General features: G+C 45.5%; 1 protein-coding gene across 3 annotated transcripts in view; it reads right to left on the reverse strand.

Annotated features, from left to right (window-relative positions):
• Positions 1 to 6,716: 6,716 nt before the first annotated feature.
• Positions 6,717 to 22,291, reverse strand: part of SLC4A3 (solute carrier family 4 member 3) — a 44,892-nt gene continuing 29,317 nt past the window's right edge. The window contains exons 15-23 of one of the 3 annotated variants that reach the window (XM_044438025.1): positions 18,272 to 18,420; positions 16,920 to 17,114; positions 16,523 to 16,729; positions 15,688 to 15,777; positions 10,846 to 11,012; positions 10,178 to 10,431; positions 9,671 to 9,840; positions 9,215 to 9,388; positions 6,717 to 8,905 (exon numbers count right to left, since the gene is read on the reverse strand). In XM_044438025.1, the coding sequence (XP_044293960.1) occupies positions 8,828 to 8,905; positions 9,215 to 9,388; positions 9,671 to 9,840; positions 10,178 to 10,431; positions 10,846 to 11,012; positions 15,688 to 15,777; positions 16,523 to 16,729; positions 16,920 to 17,114; positions 18,272 to 18,420 (1,484 nt within the window). In that variant the 3' untranslated portion in view covers positions 6,717 to 8,827. Of the gene's footprint in view, positions 8,906 to 9,214; positions 9,389 to 9,670; positions 9,841 to 10,177; positions 10,432 to 10,845; positions 11,013 to 15,687; positions 15,778 to 16,522; positions 16,730 to 16,919; positions 17,115 to 18,271; positions 18,421 to 22,291 lie in introns of those variants that run through there. The other 2 variants (XM_044438026.1, XR_006415497.1) reach the window with 2 other exon arrangements.

Genomic DNA, 22,291 nt, shown 5'->3' on the forward strand with positions numbered 1-22,291 from the left:
TATGAAAAAAATATTTGTTTAGGATGGGCCCCACCTTGTAATTTCATGTAACAAAACCAGGATGCTGCCTCTAGCTTCTGAGGGGCATGGAATGAGGCAGCACTGGATAAATTCACCTTTCTCCTGCCCACTGCTTTTCTGCTGCAACTCCTGTTTCAAAGCTACTTCTCACTGCAGGTTTCCAAATGCATTGTTTCCCTGCTAGAAACAGGCACCCCTTTTATCACATATAACTGCACAGATATAACTCCACACTAAAATGAGCAATTTGGATTGAGGAATAGTGAGATAAGAATCTATCTGAATAATGTAAGCATTATATGCTTTATATTTTGTTTCATATAATAGTGTCTTGTTTTTACTTGTTCTCCAATTGTGAAAGACTGGCACTGTTTCTTTGGGAGAGAGGCAATTGTCCAGTGAAAGCAAAGTCTGCATGCAAAAACCCCCTTGTTAACTTTCCCAGTATCTTCACAGTTAAAGGATTTCAGCTAGCAGGTCTAGGACAGACCTCTGAGAGCTGGACAGAAGCTGGAAACCATAAGTCAAAAAAATAGAGGACTTTTAAGTTTCCTGCTTCTGGATTTGCTATTCAGTCAGTTGATTCAGCATAAGGGAAAAGCAGGTTGCTTACCTGTAACTGATGTTCTTTGAGTGGCCATCTGTGCAGTCACACATATGGGTGCTGCGCCTGCGCAGTGCCTTTGGCTGGAAGATTACAAGCTAATGGTTTTTGGCGGGAAAGCTCCGCTCCCCCTCCCACCATGGCCTAGAAAGAGCGGAGTGTCTGCCATTTTGTTCAGTCTTTGACGACCAAATGTGCGCCCTCTTGTGGAAAAAAATTCAATATGAGATAGGAAAAAAGGACCGGTACCATGAAAAAATGGGAAACTTTCGGTACCAACGAATGTGTCCACTCATCGACACTGAGCGGGGCCGGAGGGTGGGTTGTGTGACTGCACAGATGGCCACTCGAACATCAGTTACAGGTAAGCAACCTGCTTTTCTTCGTCGTGGCCTCTGTGCATCACACATATGGGTAGATTAACAAGCTTACCATAAAGGAGGAGGGAAGGTATCCTCAATGAAGAACAGACAAAAGAACGGCTCTGCCAAAGGAGGAGTCCTGTCGAGCCTGAAAATCGAGACAATAATGTCTGGTGAAGGTACAAGGGTTCGCCCAAGTAGCAGCTCGGCATACATCATCTAGTGGGACCCCCGATGCAAAGGCAGATGAGGTTGCAACAGCCCTAGTGGAATGACCTCGAGGAGCTGTAGGCAAATCGATCTTAGCCAGTTGATAAGATAAGGTTATAGTATGGACTATCCACTTGGAAAATCTCTGCAGTGTGACTGGATCGCCTTGATCTCTCATATAGTCTATATGAACGTCGAATAGATTCAGTCCTCAATCTGTAAAAGGCTAAGCAACGCCGAACGTCAAGTGAATGCAAAGATCTCTCTAGTGGAGTCGACGGTGACAGAAAAAAGGCAGGTAGAACAATCTTACCCCATATGAAAAGGTGTAGTCACTTTGGTAAGAAAGGACAGGTCGAGGCGTAAAACGACCTCCTCTCTGTGAAAGTTCAGGTAAGGAGGGTCTATGCGGAGAGCGCAAAGCTCACTGGCCCTTCGGGCTGAAGTGACCACCACAAGGAATGCTGTCTTCCATGAAACCAGATGCAAATCCACTGTTGCCAATGGTTCAAAGGGGGCTCTCATAAGGGCTTGCAGAACAACAGAAAGACTCCAGGTAGGCATTACTGGTCTGATTGATGGATTAAGATTATGCAGTCCCTTAAGAAATCTCTTGACAATAGGTTGAGAGAAGATAGGTGATCCGTCGACTAAGCCACGATAGTAAGCTATTGCTGCCATATACACTTTAATCGACGGCGGCTTTAAGCCGGAATGGTGCAGTTCTAATAGGAACTGAAGGATTTGATGTATAGATGACATAAATGGAGAGAACGAATGGGACTCGGCAAAGGTAGAGAATTGACTCCATTTAGCCACGTAAGATTTCCGTGTGGACAACTTTAAAGCAGAATCGAGGATATGTTGGATATCAGGATGAAAGGCTGTCAAATTTGACAGATCAATTCTTGAATCCGATTATGCAGAATGAATAACAGAAGAGGAAGCGCCGGATTGATTGGATTCGACAGCAGGATCCGATTCAGTTGAAGTTGTCGTTGGCACCAGTGGAACAATGATAGTTATCGGATTTGCCATGCTGTTAGGTTCAATGACAGCAAGTTCGGGTGGCGAAGCATACCGTCCTGTTGGGTTATAAGGTATGGAAGCAGTGGTAGATGAAGATATTCCCCGTGAGAGATGTTGATAAGTGTCGCAAACCAAGCTTGGCATGGCCACCAAGGGGCAACTAGTATCCCTGAGGCTTGGTCGTATACTATCTTCGCTATGACCCGCATCATAAGAGGGATTGGGGGGGAAGGCGTAGAAGATCATGTTGTTCCATGGGATCATGAAAGCATCCCCTAAGGATGCGTGTCCGATTCCCACTCTCGAACAGTAAGCATTGCACACCTTGTTCTGTTGCGTGGTGAATAAGTCCATGTCGGGGAACCCCCATCAATGAAAGAGATGGTCGCGTGTACGAGAATCTAGTTCCCATTCGTGAGAGATGAGCATGTGCCTGCTGAGAAGATCTGCTTGCACATTTTCCGTACCAGCGAGATGAACAGCCATCAGCGTGATGTCTCTCGGAATGCACCAGTCCCAAATCTTCATGGAAAGTCTGGCCAAAGTCGGTGACTTTGTTCCCCCTTGTTTGTTCAGATAGAAGACGGTAGCTACATTGTCCGAAGTTATCTGAAAGACCCGATGTTGAAAAAAGTCCTCGAAAGAGCTTTGAATACTGCCAACAGCTTCAGGAAATTGATATGACTTGTGGATTTCTGACGATTCCACGTGCCTTGGGTATATAGGCCAGAGCATATCGCTCCCCATCCCAGAAGAGATGTGTTGGTACCGAGGGTTATCAAAGGAGACCGTGCCCTGAAGGGGACTCCAACAGTCAGATAGGCTGGCACCGACCACCAAAGTAGAGAATGGAGTACCGAGGATGGATTCGAATCACCCTTGACGGTGGATCTCTCTGAGGGTGGTACACCTTGTTGAAGAGGAGTTGTAATGGATGGAGCCGAAGCCTGGCGTGTGGAACCACAGCAACCGAGGAAGCCATATGCCCCAGGATCCTCTGGATGGACTTCGCCAGGACCGTCCCGTCTCGTTGCATTCGATGAATGTGGCGAGCAAGAGTCTGTTGTCTGTCCCGAGGAAGGAAGGCTTTCTCCAGCATCGAATCCAGGTGGGCTCCAATGAAGGTAAGCATCTGCGTTGGAAGAAGAGATTTCTTGGTATTAATGCGTAGGCCCAGATCGTCCAATAAGGCACAGGTAGTACGGATGGATGCAAGGAGTCCTTCCCTAGACTGGGACACCAGCAGCCAGTTGTTGAGATACAGGTAAATTTGTATGCCTTGGAGGCGTAGGAAGGCACAGACAGGGGCCATACATTTGGTGAACACCCTTGGAGCCGTGGCCAGTCCAAAAGGCAAAACTGTAAACTCGTAGAGATGGGGTGCAACTGCGAAACGAAGGAAATGCCTATAACTTGGGTGGATCAAAATGTGGAAGTAGGCGTCCTCCAGGTCCAATGAGGCGAACCAATCCTCTTTCCTTAGCAACGGCAAAATATTTTGAAGGGTGGTCATCCAAAACTTTTTCGTTACAATAAATCGATTCAAATTACGTAAGTCCAAAATTGGACGTAAACCACCATCCCGCTTTGGGACCGTAAAATATCTGGAATAGAATCCGTGAAGTCCATCAGGTGGGGAGGCTTGACGAATCGCTCCTTTACGAAGAAGTTGTTGAATTTCATCAAGCAATACCAGCAAACATGATGTAAACAGGATTGGACTTGAAGGAGGAATGACGTCGAATTCTATCCGATAGCCGTGCTGAACGATGGACAATACCCACCGATCAGATATGATGGACTCCCAAATGGGGAGTCGGCTTCACAGCTGATCCCCAGATGAGAGGGGGGTGGGTATGGAAGGGATTAGAGGAATGGTTCGCCAGTCCCGTCAACATTGTCTCCTGTCATCGAAATGGCAACGGTCGTGTTGATAGCGTTGCTGGGGCTGTGGACGGCGGCGCTGCTGTTGCTGCTGCTGACAGTGCTGGGGTTGCTGCCTAGGCTGGTATGACTGCCTATAAGATCGGCGAGTCCATGGCCACTTACGCCTGGCCTGGGTTTGGATCTCCATCCTGCGTGCCATCATTCGGGATTCGTGCAGCTTCTTCAATTTGTGGTGGGTGCGAGAATGGAAAAACCCGGACCCGTCGAAAGGCATCTCCTCTATGCGACATTTGGTTTCCTCCGGAAAGTTGCAATTTCTGAGCCAGGCGTGTCTCCGGAGTGAAACGGCACCGACCAAGGCTCTCGAATCTGTGTTCACATGGTGCTTGGCTGTGGACAACTGTTGAATAGCAACCTGCATTGCCTCCTTGATAAGGACCTTAGCTAGGTCACCCTGGTGGTCCGGGAGGGTCGAGGCGACGTTGTGGAGGCACTGCATGATGAAGTATTGGTACCTCGCCAACGTCGCCTTGTGATTGGAGATCTGCAGCTCCAGGCCTGAAGCAGTGTAGACTCGCCTGGCCAGGGAGTCGATCTTTCGGCCCTCCTTGTCCCGTGGTGCGGTGTGCCCTCTTGCCTCTTTGCCCTGGGAGGACTCCACCACGACCGAGTTCAGCTTGGGGTGGCGGAGGAGGAAGGGGATGTCCTCCTCCCGAACCCTGTACATGGCTTTGTACCTCCGGGATGTGGGTTGAGGGTGAGAGGGCAAGTCCCAGGGCTGCGTCATCACTTGCTGTAGGGTTCTTATGAGCGGCAGGATGATCGATGTCAACTGCTCCTCGCGGACAACGTCATAGAACTTGTCCGTAGTTGGTCCCGGACGCTGGATGACGTTGATGTCGAGGGACTGGACAAGCCAGGACATCAGTTCCGTGAAGGAGATGTGAGATTCGTCCGGTGACGCAGGGCCCTGGGAGGTCATAACGACATCGGGGGAGGTTGAATCGACCTCCGAATCGTCGGAGTCGGCGCCGTAGTATGGGGGAGCCAATGACAAGGACTCCGCTGGAGAAAAAGAGCAGCTGCTCCCATCCTGAGGAAGTCGCAGAGATGCATGCCTCAGGTCCGAAGGATGAGGTCGGTCGCGGGATGGTGGAGAAGACCGATCCCTAAGAGCGGGATAATACCCGATGGATAGTGGATCACGCCAGGTATGATAGTAAGGAGGACGCCAACCCTCCGAACGCTGCTCCATGGAGTGGCTTCTCCGGCTCCTAGGCGGGGATATCCCCACATCTGCCTCCATAGTGGCTGCGGGCATAGGTGTAGGCGACCGAGCCCTAGGGGGAGAGTCCTGAATTTCCCCATCAGAGATGAAGCCTCTTTGTAGAGTTGGAAGAGGCCCAGTGGGGAAGCCATACGGCGCAGGGACCCTTGAGGGGTAACCTGTATAGCCTCCTGAAGCACTGGGTCAGGTGGAGTCGGTACAGTAAGTGCCGCTGGTACTGAGGGGGCCGTCAAATCCGAGTCCTGGTGACGAGGACGCTCCAAATCCTTCGATTTTTTGGAAGGTTTCGAGACTTTCTCCTTCCTAGCCTTCTTACGACCTGCCGACTTATCGGGTTCGGCATGCTTCCGCTTCTCATGCTTCTTCTTGGGAGAAGCAGAGGGAGCCACCGTAGTAGATGCACCTTCGTCCGAAGGGCGTGAAGGTGGGGCCGCTGAAGTGGAGCCAGGCTTTGGAGCAGCCAGCAACGGATCGGACTGCATGAGAGCCCGATCCCAAAGGAGCCTCCGGAGGTGATTCTCACGGTTCTTCCTGGCCTGCTTAGAGAAGGCCAGGCAGTGAGAACACTTGTCGGTCCTATGCCCCTCACCCAAGTAGAGGAGGCATAGGTCGTGTGGGTCAGTTGGTGACATTTTCGACCTGCACTCCACGCATTTGCGGAAAGCCGCTCGCTGCGCCATCGTAGGAAAAGGAAAAAGAGAGCGTGCAGAGGGTAAGTTTATATTTTTGGTTTTATTTTTTAGATAGATAGATCAAAAGAAAGGTAGAACGATAGAGAAAAACTACAAGAACTAAATGAAGTAGAGGAATTAACTAACAGGAATAAGAAGAAAATACTGGGGCTATAACAACTGGGAACAATCGAGAAGAAAAAGCTATACAAGCAATAGTCAGAGCGAGAGCGAAGCGGCATGAGGCACAGTGAATGGCGGTTGCAAAGACTGAACAAAATGGCGGACGCTCCACTCTTTATAGGCCATGGGGGGAGGGGGAGCAGAGCTTTCCCGCCAAAAACCATTAGCTTGCAATCTTCCGGCCAAAGGCACTGCACAGGCGCAGCACCCATATGTGTGATGCACAGAGGCCACAACGAAGAACAAGTGTTAATTGGCTAATCTTGGGCATATGGAATATGTGAGTTTTCAAGTACAAAGGTGTGGAGTCAGATCTTACCTGTCTCTCAAAAATGCAGTGAAGAATAAACGCACACCTTTCATACTAGGGCAGAGTGACCATACTGTAGCTTGTGCCTATGGCTCTATTCCTTTGCCAAGCTGACTATTTCTAGGACTCAGAACAGAAGACAGGCCCAGCATTCCAGTGAAGGGTTTATTGGTGCAGCCATATTCATTCATACTACATTCAGAAGAGTTGCAATGCAAATGCAGAGTACTGGGGACTCTGCGCCAACAGTTCAAGTTTCCAGTCCTGGCTACACAGGGCACAATGGAGGTCACTGTCTGTGGGTGGGGCAGTCTGGCAGCCAGCTGGGAATGAGGAATACATATGGCCTCTCAACTATCCAGCCATCAACAAGCAGCCCCTGAGGTAGGTGGGGAGGGAGTGCCTCCATTTTATTGACAGGGGCCAGGCAGTAGTTGCGCCATAAGCCACACTCTTAAGCCACATGGTTCTGCGCCTGGCTGTAGCAGGAGTCATGGCTGGCACTTTTGCACACCCCATTATTCCACGTACATAATCTAACAGATTTATAAAACAGGACTTCACAATTCACTAGAGTCCCCATATGATGACTTAATGGGGCAGCAGCTCCTAATCTGAATCTTGCACTGAAATCCAGCTGTATGCTATTTGTATGAGCTCAGTCCCATGGACTATGTCATGTGAATGACTTCTAGGACTGAACGTATGTCATTCACCAATGAAGAGCAAGGTATTCTGATTCTTAAAAAAAAAATAAATTAAAAAAAAATCAAATTTAGTGACTGAAGCCAATGCATATTTTCTGCAATTTGATCCTGTCACAAAATCTGAATTTTCTTTATATGCCAGTTGAAGATAAAAAGGAAAGAAGTAGGGTTTAAGAAGAGTACATCAAGGCAGCTATTGGATGAAGTGGTAGGGTGTGAAGGCTTGAGGAAGGGGCAGTGAATTTTAGAGCCCAAGTAAGTCCAGGAATTGGAAGCCATTGAACTGTGTAAAGAGACAAATGAAGAGAAACTTCTTATGCTACAGAGGGCTCATATAGTGCAATGGTTCAAAGCCATAGATGCCCTCCAGTTGCTAAGGCCTGGCTATGGGTGGCCTTACTGGAGGCTTGGCCCTCAGAGGCCTTCTAGTGGAGACCACTAGAAGGCAAGTGTAAGGTGAGAAATGCAACAGCAATCCATAACTGCAGACCAGAGCAAGAAAGAAGCTGAAGCTAGGAATAGTGAAGGACAAGCTACAGTCCAAAACAGAAAATCTGGTAATAACTGTGAAAGATTTCTGTTCTCTGGACCAGGCAAATCCCAAGGCAGCAATGCTCTTTTTCATATCTGGTTATGGTGGTCATGCTATTTTCACTCAGTCTTTAAGTTAGTTTGTTCCCGGTACACAGGTTATGTTGGCAAGTTTCTCCTGTACTTCTTTTCCCATATGAGTGGAGATCTATTTCACAAATCACTGACTACTTGGAAAACCTTTATGGCTGTCCTGAGAGATGGTGAGAACAGGCACAGTACCATGCATGACAAGTTACATGTACCATGAGTATTGCACAAGAACCCGCATTGCACTTACAGAGCAAATAGGGATGCAGGAGATCCTGCTCGTGCTCACAGCAGTTGGCTATCTTCAGCCAGCATCACTGCCATTCTTCAAATAGAAGGGGTCAGAGTTTTCTACAAGAAGGATATTCCAGCTGAAGGCATCATGCAGAACAGCAGATGGACCACAAACACTTGAATGTTCATAGGATTGAATGGCTAAGGTTCAGCATGGAGGTGCCAGTTGCAACCCCAACTTAGGAATCTGTTAGCTCTGTCTGAATGACATGAAGCCTACCATTTCTGGCAAAGCCCAGTTACTGGCCTGCTGCTGTTTTTCCCTTGGCAAAGCAGTGGAATCTGCTTGTCCCCTGGAGGGAAGAGAATAAAGTGAGCTGGCTAAGATATCTACTCTGGCCTACACATGGCACAGCAACAATACCAGCAAGACCTGTTTCAGGAGAATGTGAGTGATGGTGAGTGGCCCCATGTTCTGTGTATGCCCAGAAGCAAGAAGCATCTCTTGTTCTGCTGGGCCAAGGCTTCTCTTGTGGCCTAGAGCTTCTTGAAGGTTATGGCACAGCTGCCAGTTGGCCTAGGCCCATAATCAGTTCAAAGCCATATCTGATCCTTTGTTGTTCAGGGGCAGCATGGGGAAAGAGGGCCTATCCCATGAAGCCAGGGAAGAACTGAGGCCAGTAGACATGTGCTAGTCAGCTCAAACAGGCATGTGAAGTTCATTGTATTCATCCCGCCCATCTTCATCAAAATTTGGTGCGACATCTTCTGAGTCCAGCTGCAAATGGAGGGAAAGACAAAAGACATGGGTAAGTAGCCATACAACCACAGAGCAAAGACCTAAAGGCACAATGAGGCTGAAGGCAGTCTTTGTATTTGGGAAAATACACAATGGCTCTGTGGCCCAGAACTGACTCTTTGCTACTCCAGCATAGTCCCTTGCTTTCCCACTTCAAATATTCTGTAATAATGCCATAAAAAGTCTCCAAATTAGGATAATATCCATTTGGCAAAATTAAACTGGATACACTTTAAGACAATGACTGCAGGAGGGCCAAGGCCAGGATTATTAAGTTGATTTGCTTACCGCTTTGAGTTCTCTCTCGTGGAAGAAACGTGGCAGCAGGAATCGTCGCAGAGGGACCGTCATGATCAGGACAAATGGGAAAGCTAGCGATGCCGCTGTGGATTTCACCACCCACAGCAGCACAATGCAAGCTAACTGGATGCATGTGAAGAGGTTCATTCGCCATGTCTTCACCTAAAGGCAGACCAGCCACATGATGCACCCTTCTTTTAGCAGTCTTACTTGTCAGCATTTGCCAAAGTACCAGAGTTTCCACATGCCACTCCCATCCACAGAAGGGCTGTCTCTCATAAAGCAGTGTGAAATACTAGTCAGTAAAATGGTTACTTCCTCCCCATGCCTGCCCAGCCAGCCACTACAGGGCCTCTGCACCTACTCTCTTTCTTCCAATACTTCTCACCTTGCATTCCACTGGACTTACTGCTTCATCTCCACCAGCTTCCCCAGTGCACCTACCTTGACAACATAGATGTGATCAGGGTGGTGCTTGGATGGCATGAAGATAAGAAGGAGCCTCTCATATAGTTGGATGCCAGTCAGTGATGTCACACCCATATACAGGAAAATCCCAAACAGCACAGCCAATGGGATCTGGCTCAATACATTCCCCATGACAATGGACAAGCCTGCAAGGGCAGGACACTGTGTTGTATACTTTGTTGCACATACAAATGTACCTAGACTTCATGATGAGGGCCTGAGACAATGCCTGGCACTGACGGACATGTAAATACTTATGAATACATGGGACAGGGCTTGGTGTCCATACAGATAAATAGTTCAGTGGTTTGGAAGGAGAAAGGGTTGCTTGTGTCCACTAAGCTCCTGCCCCAGCTCCCACTACAGTATACTATACACAGAGTTGCTTCACCAGAGAAAAATGCCTGCAGAGCAAATACGTCAATCAGGTGAGCTAAAGTAAACACAGCCCCCTCAGAGAACAAATTCCTCTGTGGACCTCACCAACAAGGCCAGCGATGAGCACTCCTGTCACTCGCTGCTCCTTCACTTCCTCAATCCTGGGCTTCTCACCAGGTGCAATGGCCTTGCTCATGACAGTGAGGGCGTTGACATGGGTGATTGAGCGAACAGTGGCAGCCGTGAGCCAAGGCAGCCCAAACAGGGCACAGAGCCCTCCCATTGTACCAATGAGTAGCAAATCAAGGTGGAAGCCTGACCCCTTCATCAGCTTTCGTTCCTTTTTGCTGACAATTAGGCTGCAAAGAAGAGAGTAGACAGAGCACATATGAGTTTCAAGGCCAGTCCAACTCTCTTTTGCTATAGGAAAAGGAACAGCGACACAGGGAAGACGTAATTTTAATTCTTTGCAAGAGCTTTTTCTAGGTGGAGGCTTGGAAGAGAGCTTCAGGACACATGGGCAATAAAAGGAACACAAGAGGCAACAATATGCATCACAATGCAGGGACGGTATCCTGCATCACTGGAAGTAGGGGAACCTCTTTGTGCAATATGGATACCTTTCAAAGAGTTTGCTTTGACTAACCCCTTGATTTTGACTTACCATCTACACTCACAAGTTAGCTACTGCAATAATCTTAACTTTTACTTGGCACCAATAGGGTGCTTGCTACAGAAAAACCTTGCTCACACTGTGGAATCTGGACACTTACGTGGTAATCTGGGTTTCCATAAAGATTAGGATGAAGACCAGCAATGCGGGGATAGCAGAAGCAAACATCATCCATATAGGAAAAGGCTGCTTGCTGCCTAAAGGATGGATGAACCAACCACGCTTATCTGGGGTAGTGACTGACAATACTGAAGGAACATTCAACTTCTGTGGAGAGAGCACAAAAGATAGGGAGGGGGGAATCAAAACCTTGTTTTGTGCATGGAATATAATACATATACACATCTGGACTTGCTGTTCTAAATAAAACATTGCTCCTACATATGCTCCCTATGAATACTTCCTATGAATTAGGCCATGGATAGGTGGTCTAGCTTCGCAACTGGAGCCAATCTTGGCTTAAAAATAAGATCATTCTGTCTGAATCTACTCAGACAACTCTGTCCCAAGATATTTTGCTGCCTGAAGGGGGAAAAAAAATTCCCCCTTCCCATTCTGTGGAGAGCAGCTTACTGGATTGACAGGTGAATCTTAATTTAACAGTAGCAAAGGAAAAGCATGCTCTGTAGTACCTGGGAGCAGCAGGCAAGCTTGGGAAGCACAGGGCACAGTCCATGGCAGACACAGCTGTATCCACTAGCACTTCACTGTTCCTCTGTGTCTCCAGCATCTGCTGCTGAAGCAGCCATCTCACTCTGACTCATAGTAAGGCTAGCCCTGTCTCTGGTTGTTCAAGTGGCATAAATATCCACAAACTTCTAACTCAACCTGATAATCCCTAAACAGCTTTGTATAAGGTTTATTGGCCCAACTCAAGGCAAAGCCTTAAGGATGAACCAAATTTGTTACTCACTGGTGAACAGATCAGGCTTCACACAGGATGGAATAGACTTTTGTTAGATACAGCAAAGCCCTTTTGCAGCTGTCAGACTTAAACACATCTGAGCAAAGTGATGTCCACTGGCACTCCTAGGCCTGGCCTCTGCCAGGATTCTCTCTAAGGTCCTCCTGATGGAGGGGTCTGTTCACTCAATACCCTGAGGGGGATCTTTCCCAGAGTAGTGGGGCTGGGCCCCTTGTATAACTCTGTAGATCAGGCTACTCTCTACCAACTTCACACTGTGTCAATTGCAAAGCTATATTCTGGTTAAGGAAGTTTGCCACCTAGTGATTGTTGTTGGTACTAAAGGCTTCAAACACAGATTTAAATTACACGGATTAATGCTTTTTTAAAAAGCCCCAAGGTGCACATCCCGACAGGCCCCTTAGCGTGCATGTTGAGTTTTAGGTTTCACAGTCTTGGAACTATGGTCCTGACTGCACCTCTCTCTCCCGGCTCCACCCTCTTCCTCTCTCCCACTCCCCTCCACAACTATTTTTTTGTTATACTGCAGATATAGATGAATGCTAAAACTCTGTCCTGAATGATGAAAAAACCCTAAGAAAAATGTAGCAGAGGAGGAGATGGAGAGTAAGGGAATGCTTAGATAAAATTAGAGACAACCTGAGAATAGAAAAGTGGGTAAGAATTACTAAATTCTCTTTGGTCAGCGACAGCCAATGTAGTAAAGTAGTAATATGTTGTGTACGGAATAAGCTTGTTGTTGTGGAGAGTGGCTAAAATGAACAGTCTGTTTGCAGTACAGGAGCCACCAGATTCACAACTACATTTTTACATTACAACCAACTGCAGTTATTAATATAAATAAATCTTAAGTTGAGAGAGCCTGCTCTTCACTAGAAGCCATGACATAAAAATACCAAATTTGCAAAAGAACAGGAGCTATAAAAGTCTATCTAATAATATATATTGTTTCAAGTATTGGTACATGGATGATTTTTCCATAAAGTGGGGAGAACTGGGGGAAGCAGAAATATGAGACAAAGTTTAAAATGAAACTTAGGAATTTAAAAAGCACCAAGAATGCTTTAGAATGTTTTTCTTCTGCAATTTACTTCTGCATGGATTCTTGCTTCTATTTGTTTCAGTGGAATGCCTATCTATCTTTCAAAGTGGGTTATGATCCATAAACTCCTTGTGCTACAAAACAGCACTGGATCCTGAAGGTCAACAAAACTTTTTCTTTAATTCTTTCACAAACAACTGAAAGAGCTTGGGGGCAAGTTATGTACACAGGGAGTGGAATACCCTGGTAGGTACCATATGCCATTAGAAATGCCACAGTATGCTAGGCTATTTGGGAATCTAGATGAAAGTAAAATTAATTGGACATGTTTGCACTGGCAGTGTGTGTATGTCTATAGTTTAATGGGCTTCAGGTGCACCCATTGAGCTTGCTCATTTCCCACAGGTGCCTTCCTGTATCTGTGCACAGTCTGTAATGTTCTCTGCTTGTCTATGTGACAGATGTGTAGAATTATGGGCTGAGTAGTTCATACAGGTAAGTGCTGCTGACATGCAAAATCTCTACATTGCATTGTAATTATTTTCCCACCCACACCAGTCCATTTCTAGTTTAAAAACTCCGTCACTGAGCAAGGAACAGGGAAGTTTGCATGTCATCAATCCCTTAGCTTTCCTTGGTAGCCTTTACAATGACGATAATGATGATTGATTGATTTTATTTTTATACCACCCAATAGCCAAAGCTCTCTAGGATATTTACAACAACAGATAAAATACAAGCAACATTTTAAAAAATAGTCAACATTACCATACAAAATTTAAAAGCCAAATTTAAAATGAATGTAAAAAGCTATAATAGCTTATATAAATTAAATTGTAAGACCTGTTTAAGCAGCCAACATAAGCCCTGGTATAACAGTAAACTAATTAAATGCCCTGTTATAGAGGAAATTTTTACCTGGCACCAAAAAGATATTAAAGTTGGTGGCAGGTAGGCCACAGTAGGGAACTTGTTCCATAACTGGGGGGCCACCACTGAAAAGGCCCTTCCCCTTGTTACTATCAGCTGAGCCTCCCTTGGAGGTAGCAATCAGAAGCAGGCCCTTGATCTTAATCATAGGGTTTAAGTAGACTGAGGTTGGGAGAGGTGTTCAGTCAGGTATTGTGGTTCCAAGCTGTAAAACCAGAACCTTGAATTGGGTTCAGAAGCATATAGGCAGAAAAGCAAGTGGGCCAGGATTAGTGTTATCTGTTTGGACCCTTTGGTTTCTGATACTATTCTGGCTGCTGCATAAGCTACAGCTTTGGAACATTCCTAAATGACAGCCCCGAGTGGAATGCATTGCAATCATTTTGTTTGGAGCAAATTACCGAAACCAGGTTATCCATGTCCAGGCAGGGGCATAGTTGGGCCACCAGTCAAAGCTGGTAAAAGGCACGCTGTGCCACTGAAGCCAGCTGGGCCTCAAGTGACAATGAGGGCTCAAGCAGCACACCCAAGCTATGAACCTGCTCCTTCAAGGGGAGTGTGACCGCACTTAGAACAGGCTGAGTTCCCTTCCTCTGCTCAGAAGAGTCACCCACTAACAGAATCTCAGCTTGAGCTTCAGTTCGCTAGTACTCAGCCAGTCCTTTGTCACAGTCAGACATTGGCTTAGCACATCCACACCCTCACCTTCTGAAGATGAAAAGGACAGAGGTGTATATCACCAGTATACTGATGGCAACATGCTTCAAAACTCTGGATGAACTCACTCAGTGGTTACATGTAGATGTTAAATAGCATGGGGAACATACTGGAGAATCCATGGGATTGAACAATATTTCCTAAGCACCGTGTTCCAAAGACAGCCCTCCAAGTAGGAATGGAAACACTGCAATGCAGTATTGCACACTCCCAACTCAGCCAACCTCCTCAGAAGGATACCATGGTCAATGGTACTAAAAGCTGCTGAGAGATCCAGGAGTAGAGGATCACACAGGGCAGCCAAAGTTGTTTCTGTGCCAGAGCTAGGCCTGAATACTGACTGAAATGGATCCAAATAATCAGTCTTGTTCAAGAGTGCCTGGAGCTGGTTGGCTACTACTTATTCAAGAACTTTGCCTAGGAAGGGAATATTTGCCTAAAATTATGAGGGTTTTTTTCAGGAGTGGCCTCACCACTGCCTGTTTCAAATGGCATGGGACCACTCCTTCCCATAAAGGGGCATTAATCACCTCCCTAGCCAAGCTGGCTGTTCCCTTCATGCTAGCTTTTATTAGTCAAGAGAAGCAAAGATCCAGTACTGACATGGTTGCATGAACCTATCCAAGTAATATCAACATCTTTGATCTGTACTAACTAGAACTAATCCAAAATAACTTGAATAGACTGTGCTATGGATATCTTGCCCGATTTCACTGCAATAACACTGCAGCCTAATTCCTGGCAGATGCAAGAGTGGGCATGCATAGCAAATACATTGCACAGAACTTGGATGACTCCAATACATCCTTGGGGCCAGCATGGAATAGGCTCTGGAGAACCAAGAGAGCTCCACTGAGTGACAGAGAGAGGACTGAATTTCTTCTCCATATATGTTGTTCTAGACAGTAGAAGAAATCCTGCTCTTTCAAGACTTACTACAGTCCCTTAGTTTCTATTGGCACTAAAGACACATCCACTGCTTCTCAACACTACTGCTGCAACCATTCAAAATCCCAGCCCATGGTGCCATTTGGAAGCCCAGCCAAACAAGCAGTCTTCTGCCCCTAAGCAACCCCACATACAACAAACTGCTTAAAGGTAGCAGAAATCTCTGAAAGAGCATGCCTAATAGCATGACCTGAACCGGATTTTGTTTTCTTCTTTAAAGCCTTGTTTTCTTTCTTTTTAAAAATTTGCCTTGCTTTCATGTGATCAAGAAGGTGCCCACATATGCCGGTACTCCTATATGCAATAGCTGGTTCAGGTTAAAGTTCAAATACCTGGAAAGCATATTTCTCTCATCCTCCATAAGAATGTGCAGCACCTACCTGTGTATATGTATCAGTGATGGTATAGTCCACCAGAACCATGACAAGAATGGAGATAGGTATTCCAAAATCTCCAATGATTCGTCGGGCCTGCACAGCAAACATGGGAGATGAGCATCAGTATAGGACAGGCTGGACAGGCTTCTGAGGGACAGAAGCCATTCAAGATCCTACCTATGTCCTGATACCAATTCTGCACACAGAAGTAATTTGTACTTACCATGACACAGAGAGGATGATTCTGACGGAAAATACCTGAAGTGGGAGTCATCTGGCATAGTACAGTATGTTCTTGAAGGTAATAAACTAATTTCTAACACTCTTCTCCAGCTCTACACTGCTAGCACCTTAAGGCCTCCTAGCCACTCATAGGTCCCAACACTGAGAAATGCCAAGCCACATTCAGAATAATCTCCAAAACATTTAAGCTAGGGAATGTCCTCTAGACATTATTGTACCACAACTCCCATTGGCTGGGATTGATGGGACATGAATCCAGTAGCAACCTGAGTGCCACAGATTTCTCACCCGTATCCTAGAGGGTAAGGGTAGTTCAGTAGCAGTATTGCTATAGAAATAAGTTAAAATTGAGCATTTTGGGGCCAAGCTGAGAGAAGTAGCTTTTGCTTCCACAACTATGCCAAACTATTTGCTTGAAAAGCCATATAGGAAAGGAAACCGAAGGTCATGTCCACTTATCAGTACTATCACTAGGGGAAGAAATCTCTATTTCACTGGATGTACAAATGGAGACAATCGGGAAACCAGGTAAAATGATTGTTTGGAGAAAAGCCACAACACATTTCATTCCTTTGGAGCTGGACCTTAGGCTCACCTTTCCTCCCAAAAAGCGGCTGTTCTTAAACTTGCGCATGAAAAATGCAATGAAGAAGGTTCCCAGCATCAAGATAAGGGACAACAGGGCAGTGTTGGGTTGCATCTGAGTTTCAAGAGCCACAGAATCAGTAGGCAATGTGCTGGCATTCAGACTTCTTTGATGATATGGTGGGTAGAACCTCAGCAGCGGGTGCTCTGTAAAGACCTGGGATTATTGTGCAAGGAAAGAGGACAGTTACAGCCAGCCAGGGCAGACAGAGCAGTTGTTAATCCTTCCTGTTGAAGGACAGCATGGGAGGGAATAATCAAAAGGCACAGCTGATCTCATATATTTGACACAGAGATGATACCAGCAGACAGAAAGATGCAAAACACATTCCTTAGAAAAGGCTTACCTTGTAAAGCTTGTAGAATGTTTCATAAATGAAGATGAGGGAGATGAGGAAGGCAAAGATCTCCTGAGTGAAGGGGGAGATGTAGCGTACCAGAAAGCTCCCCTCAGCAGCCACAATGATGACAATGAAGACAACAAGCCAGAAGCCAATCCATACCCGGCCTGTCAGATACTCAATGTCCTGGTTCTGGCAGAACTGGCAAAGTAGAAATTCAGGTGACAAAGAGAGTGAAGGCTGTCCTCACCATGTTTCCTTGCTTTCCCTGTCTTGGCCCGCTCAACCCATTCTGTACCACAAGCTTGCCAGGAGTTGGACAAGCCCCTTGTGTTTGCAGTTCCAAGAAGGCAACATAATTTTATGTTTATCAAAATCCTGATAAACAATGTTCAGTTTGTCAAGTCATAAGTTGGGTAAGCCTGCAGCAAAGGCATAATAATACCCTCCTGGTTTATGTGTGGGAGCAGTGGTAAACAATTCAGCAAGAAGGGAGTTTCATCAGCATCTATCCCCTGTTTAGCTTTATGCTTGTCAACACCTAATTGAGTTGCTCTGTCTAAACCTGACCAGGCTGTTTGAGGCACATTTTGTTATTATCAACCCATCCCACATCCCTATACATTGTGTTGCATGTCAGCCACCATACACTTTAGTCAGTTGTGCATATTTCTCCAGCATACATACCAAACCCTCTTAGAGGACACACTACCTAAGACAAACACACAGGTCAAATTCCCATGCAGGCAAAGACAGGAAATGCACAAAGCATCAGAAACAGAAACTCTGATGGTCCAGAACCACTCTTTCTGCTCACCAGCAGAGTGAGACAGAGTGTCTCTAGGCTAAAGCAATGGATTTATCCCACGCATAATTAAATTGAAAACATCCCCACTCTATTTTATGTCATACAGCAGCCTTCTCTGGTTGGAACATAAGGTTTCCTCAAGCAAGGATAATGCACATCGATTAAACCTGCAGTTTGTAGATGTATGGCATCTGTTGGTGGTGATTCTTTGACAAACAAGGGGAGCCTCTTCACAATGTGGAACAATTTCCAGACTATATATATGACATGGGTTTGGAATGTGAGACAGTGAAAATCATTTCAGCTCTGGTAAGAATCACTTCCTACAAAAAATTTATCACATAACTCTCTTCTAGCCTATGCTTTTGGTGGAATTTTGGTGGAAACCATGCCACTCAGGCAATCTGTTCATTAGGCTAGAGTTGAGTCTTAGAAGATGATGAATGCCTGTGCATGTGTGTGCACACACTGCAGTGTTATATAGATACACCATATGCATATGGACTTGGCAACATAAAACTATGCAAACTAAGTAAAACTAATGGTTTACCTTGTAAAAAGCTTCTTCAAAGACAAGCAAGGGCCCCGAGAAGCCAATGACAAGAAGAGGCTGAGCACTCAGCAGAGAAAAGAGCATGCCCAGCACAGATGTGGAGATGATCAATTCTGAAACGCCCATCAGGCCTTCAGTCTTCTCGCCTGTAGGGAAAAACAGTGCCTCTGGGATATGCTGCAGAATGGCAGACAGAAACATTTGCTTGGTTCCCCTGGCACATGGAGCTCACCACAGGGACATTTCATAATCTTTTCTCTCTCTTGCCAGTGTCAGTGAGTCATCTCATGCATACTCATTTGGATTTGGTAATGGGCTGGATGAGGGTCAAAATATTAGAATGCAATCTTGACAAGAAGGAGCCAGAGTGAAAACATAGTTCTTGGGTTTGGGAGGCTGGTATTCAATCTTAAACAATACATATGCAGCCTGGAATGCTTCTTGATTCTGAAATGCAATTTACATGGGGCTACCCTTGAAGATGACTTCAGTTAGTGCAAAACTTGTCTGCCAGAATGTTAACTGGATAAGCAAGATGAAGTCACATTCATCTGAACTCAATTCAAGATGTTGGCACTTACTAACAGTATAGATCCACCCATTTGCCAGCAATGTGGATCCCTTTTATTTATTTAAATTGTTATTTTTAAGTTGGCCATGGAACCCAAGAAATACATAACTGCAATGACAATTCACCTGAGCACCTGCAGAAAATTTAAAATGCCAATGGTTAGGTAAAAAGATTTATCCCTGGGTAGATAGCAGTGATTCAATAGGAAGGCATGGCAGCATCTTGTATTAATAACACTTTCTTCTAAATACTTCTGAATTGTCTGTGGAGCTTTTATAGAGGTAGCAGGTTTTCTAGCTATAGAACCCAAACTTTCCTTCCTTCCTTCCTTCCTTCCTTCCTTCCTTCCTTCCTTCCTTCCTTCCTTCCTTCAGGAGGACTGAACTTATGTCCCATGAAGAGTTGCCTAAGGAAGAGTTTATCTAAGGATGAGAAAAAGAAACTACTACTTGACCTCAGTTCTATTATAATAGCATCATATACTCCCCACAAGGGTCAGAATGGGGAGAGGATAAGATAATTTTCTCACTTTTTCCTGAGCTGTGCCTCAGGGGCAGCAGGCACCTATTCTATCTCTTTTGCCAGGTGCTTGATCATAATCAAGGTGAGGGAGAGATTTCCACCGAATCTCTCTTGGGCATAGAAACTTCCTGAAGACAAGCTCTATACAGGCCCAGAACTTATATGCGTGAAGCGCAAAGACAATGAGGAATTAATATTTTCTAAGTTTGGAGCTTTCCCATCAATTTATTTATTTATTTATCTATTTATATCCTGCCTTTTTCCAACAAAGGGCTCAAGGCAGCTTGCATCTCCTCCTTCATCTTATCCCCACAACAACAACCCTGTGAGGCAGGTTGGGCTGAGAGTCTGTGACTGGCCCAAAGTCACCCAGTTGGCTCCATGGCTGAGCGGGGACTAGAACCCAGATTGTCTGAGTCCCAGTCCCATGCTCTTAACCACTACACCACACTGGCTCTCAATGGTTGGAGAGTGGGGGAGTTGAGGGGGTTGATAACTCTCATCTCTCTGAAATCAACCTTGCTGCCCCAGCTTCTGTCAGGTGTTCATCTCCAGATGGATTAAATGAGTACCTGCCCATGATGACCATCTTGTTGCACTAGGTCTCATCATCATATGGACAAATCCTCTGGGAACTGAACACATCAGTAAGTAGATAGCTGCACCCCTACAGATGGGCTTTTATTTCCTGGGCTGCTGGGGAACACACCCCAGTGAGCACTGCAACCAAAATGTTCATGCTTCGTTCTAAAACTCCTTGGCTCCACCAGTGCCCTTTCTCTTATTGCTAGGCATGACTGCAATTTCAGCCTGTTTGAACTGATTTCCAGACCTCATCCTGCATTACTGCTGAAGGACCCCACTCACTATCTTTAAACTGTTAGAATGTTGTTGGGCTGAACACCTGTTGGAGGAGCTTGTACAGTGTCTGATACCATGGCCATGGTGCATATGGCCACCAACAGGTTTCCCACATGCGGGCTTCCTCTGTCAATATCACTGATGGACATAAGTACCAACCATCACAGGAGCATTAGCTCTGCCCATGAATGGGAATGAAGAGCTGCATCTGCACACTGCTACTTCTCTTTCCAGATGTGTCAAACAAGTTGAAGTAAGGAAAGGCATGTGATTCCTGGGTGGGACATAACTGGCAACTATTAGGCCAGTTAAAAACAAACAAATACAGAGCACTGCACCTGGATACTGCTACTTTCCTTTCCAGATCTGTGAAACAAGCTGGACTAAGGAAGGGCATGAGATCCCTCCATGAGACATAATTGACAGCCATCATCAGAGCACTAATCCCACCCAATTCTGAAAGAATCAGGTAAGCAGTGCTGCACCAAAACACTGTCACCTCCTTTTCTGGGCCGGTGAAATGAGCTGAAGTAAGGAAGGGCGCATGACTGCTAAATCATGTGCATGACATAGTTCTCAGACCAGATGACACTGTAGTAACTGGAGTGCTTTGGAAACCAAATACACTCATTGAGGAACAATAAGGATGGGCTTAAGTATTTCTTATTCTGCCTTTTGAACAAATACAAATATTGGGTTTTTTGAAGTAATACTGTAACCAAATAGGTATTACAGAAACTAAGAGATGGAAAGAAAGGAGAGACTCCTTCCTAGCACCATGTCACAAGTCTGAACAGAAGTAAAAATCTAGAAGGAAGGAAGGAAGGAAGGAAGGAAGGAAGGAAGGAAGGAGGGAGGGAGAGAGAGAGAGAGAGAGAGAGAGAGAGAGAGAGAGAGAGAGAGAAGTTACTCCTCTCAAGCCTAGACTTGGGAACCACTGATTAACCCTGCTCTCTTGTGGAAGGTAGAACCAAGACTGAGCTGATCTTATTGGCTGTGTCTTTCCTGTCTGTTCTTTCTCTCTGATCAAGAAGATATTTTTTTTTAGCTGCAGTGATAGCAAATGTTGTACTTATTTCAAGAATTTCTTGAATATGACTACACTCATTGCTATCAATACACAATAATGAAAGGGCATTGCATTTTCTCAAAGAAGTGTAGAAGCATTCTAAGGGTAACAGTGCCTACTTTTATCTGCTTCAGGATCTGCTTCTAATATGAGCAAAATTACAGAATGTAACTCTATGGGCAGGCGTTATATTATGTTATATATTGTATGGCATCTTGTTCCTAAAATTTCTTTATGATATTTATACCATATCTTTCTTCCATGATGGAACTCAAAGTAACACACATGTGGTACCCAATGGGGTTTCCCATTGAGGCACTCACCAGAATTAGATTTGTTTAGCTTCAGAAATCTAAGGGTGGAATCATATGTATGACAAAAACAAAACAAAAACAACCTCCCCCCCCCCCAAAAACCCCTCCTATGGTTCTTAGCATGCACCAGCCAATATGTCTGGCTGGAGAAATGCTGAGAGTTGTAAGATGTTTTTCTTTCTAAATATGAAGAAGGCTGCATCTTTATTGCATCATGAGTCTACATAACATGTCCTAGTGCTTAAGTAATAAATGCACAGACATTCATGAACTTTCATAGAATATTAGGCAGAGGATTGCATTCAAGGTTAATCATCTTAACCTATCCAGTAGTGAGCCTGTCCTCACCAATGAAAAATGTATATTTCTAGCCCCTGTTACGGATGAGTTTGGGCAGGTGGAGGGCTTGCACCCATCCTGCTTGAGGGATCCTGCGGGTGTGGCTGGTTTGCTGCAATGTCTATGAAGTGCTGGACTGGATGAACTTTTGGTCTGATCCAGTATGGCTTTGTTTATGTTCTTAACAGCTTGCTGATGCCTGTCACTGCTCTCTGCTTCCTGGAATATGTTGTCATTGCTCATGTGCTACCCTTGGCTGCTAACACTCTGGATGTTTATGGGATGTATGGGGCCATTCTGACCACCCTTTATTTTTCTGGAAGGATAGGCTGAAACTGCTT

This window comes from Varanus komodoensis, unplaced genomic scaffold, assembly GCF_004798865.1.
Source record: "Varanus komodoensis strain SLA01 unplaced genomic scaffold, ASM479886v1 scaffold32, whole genome shotgun sequence".
In the NCBI taxonomy this organism is placed as follows: Eukaryota; Metazoa; Chordata; class Lepidosauria; order Squamata; family Varanidae; genus Varanus; species Varanus komodoensis.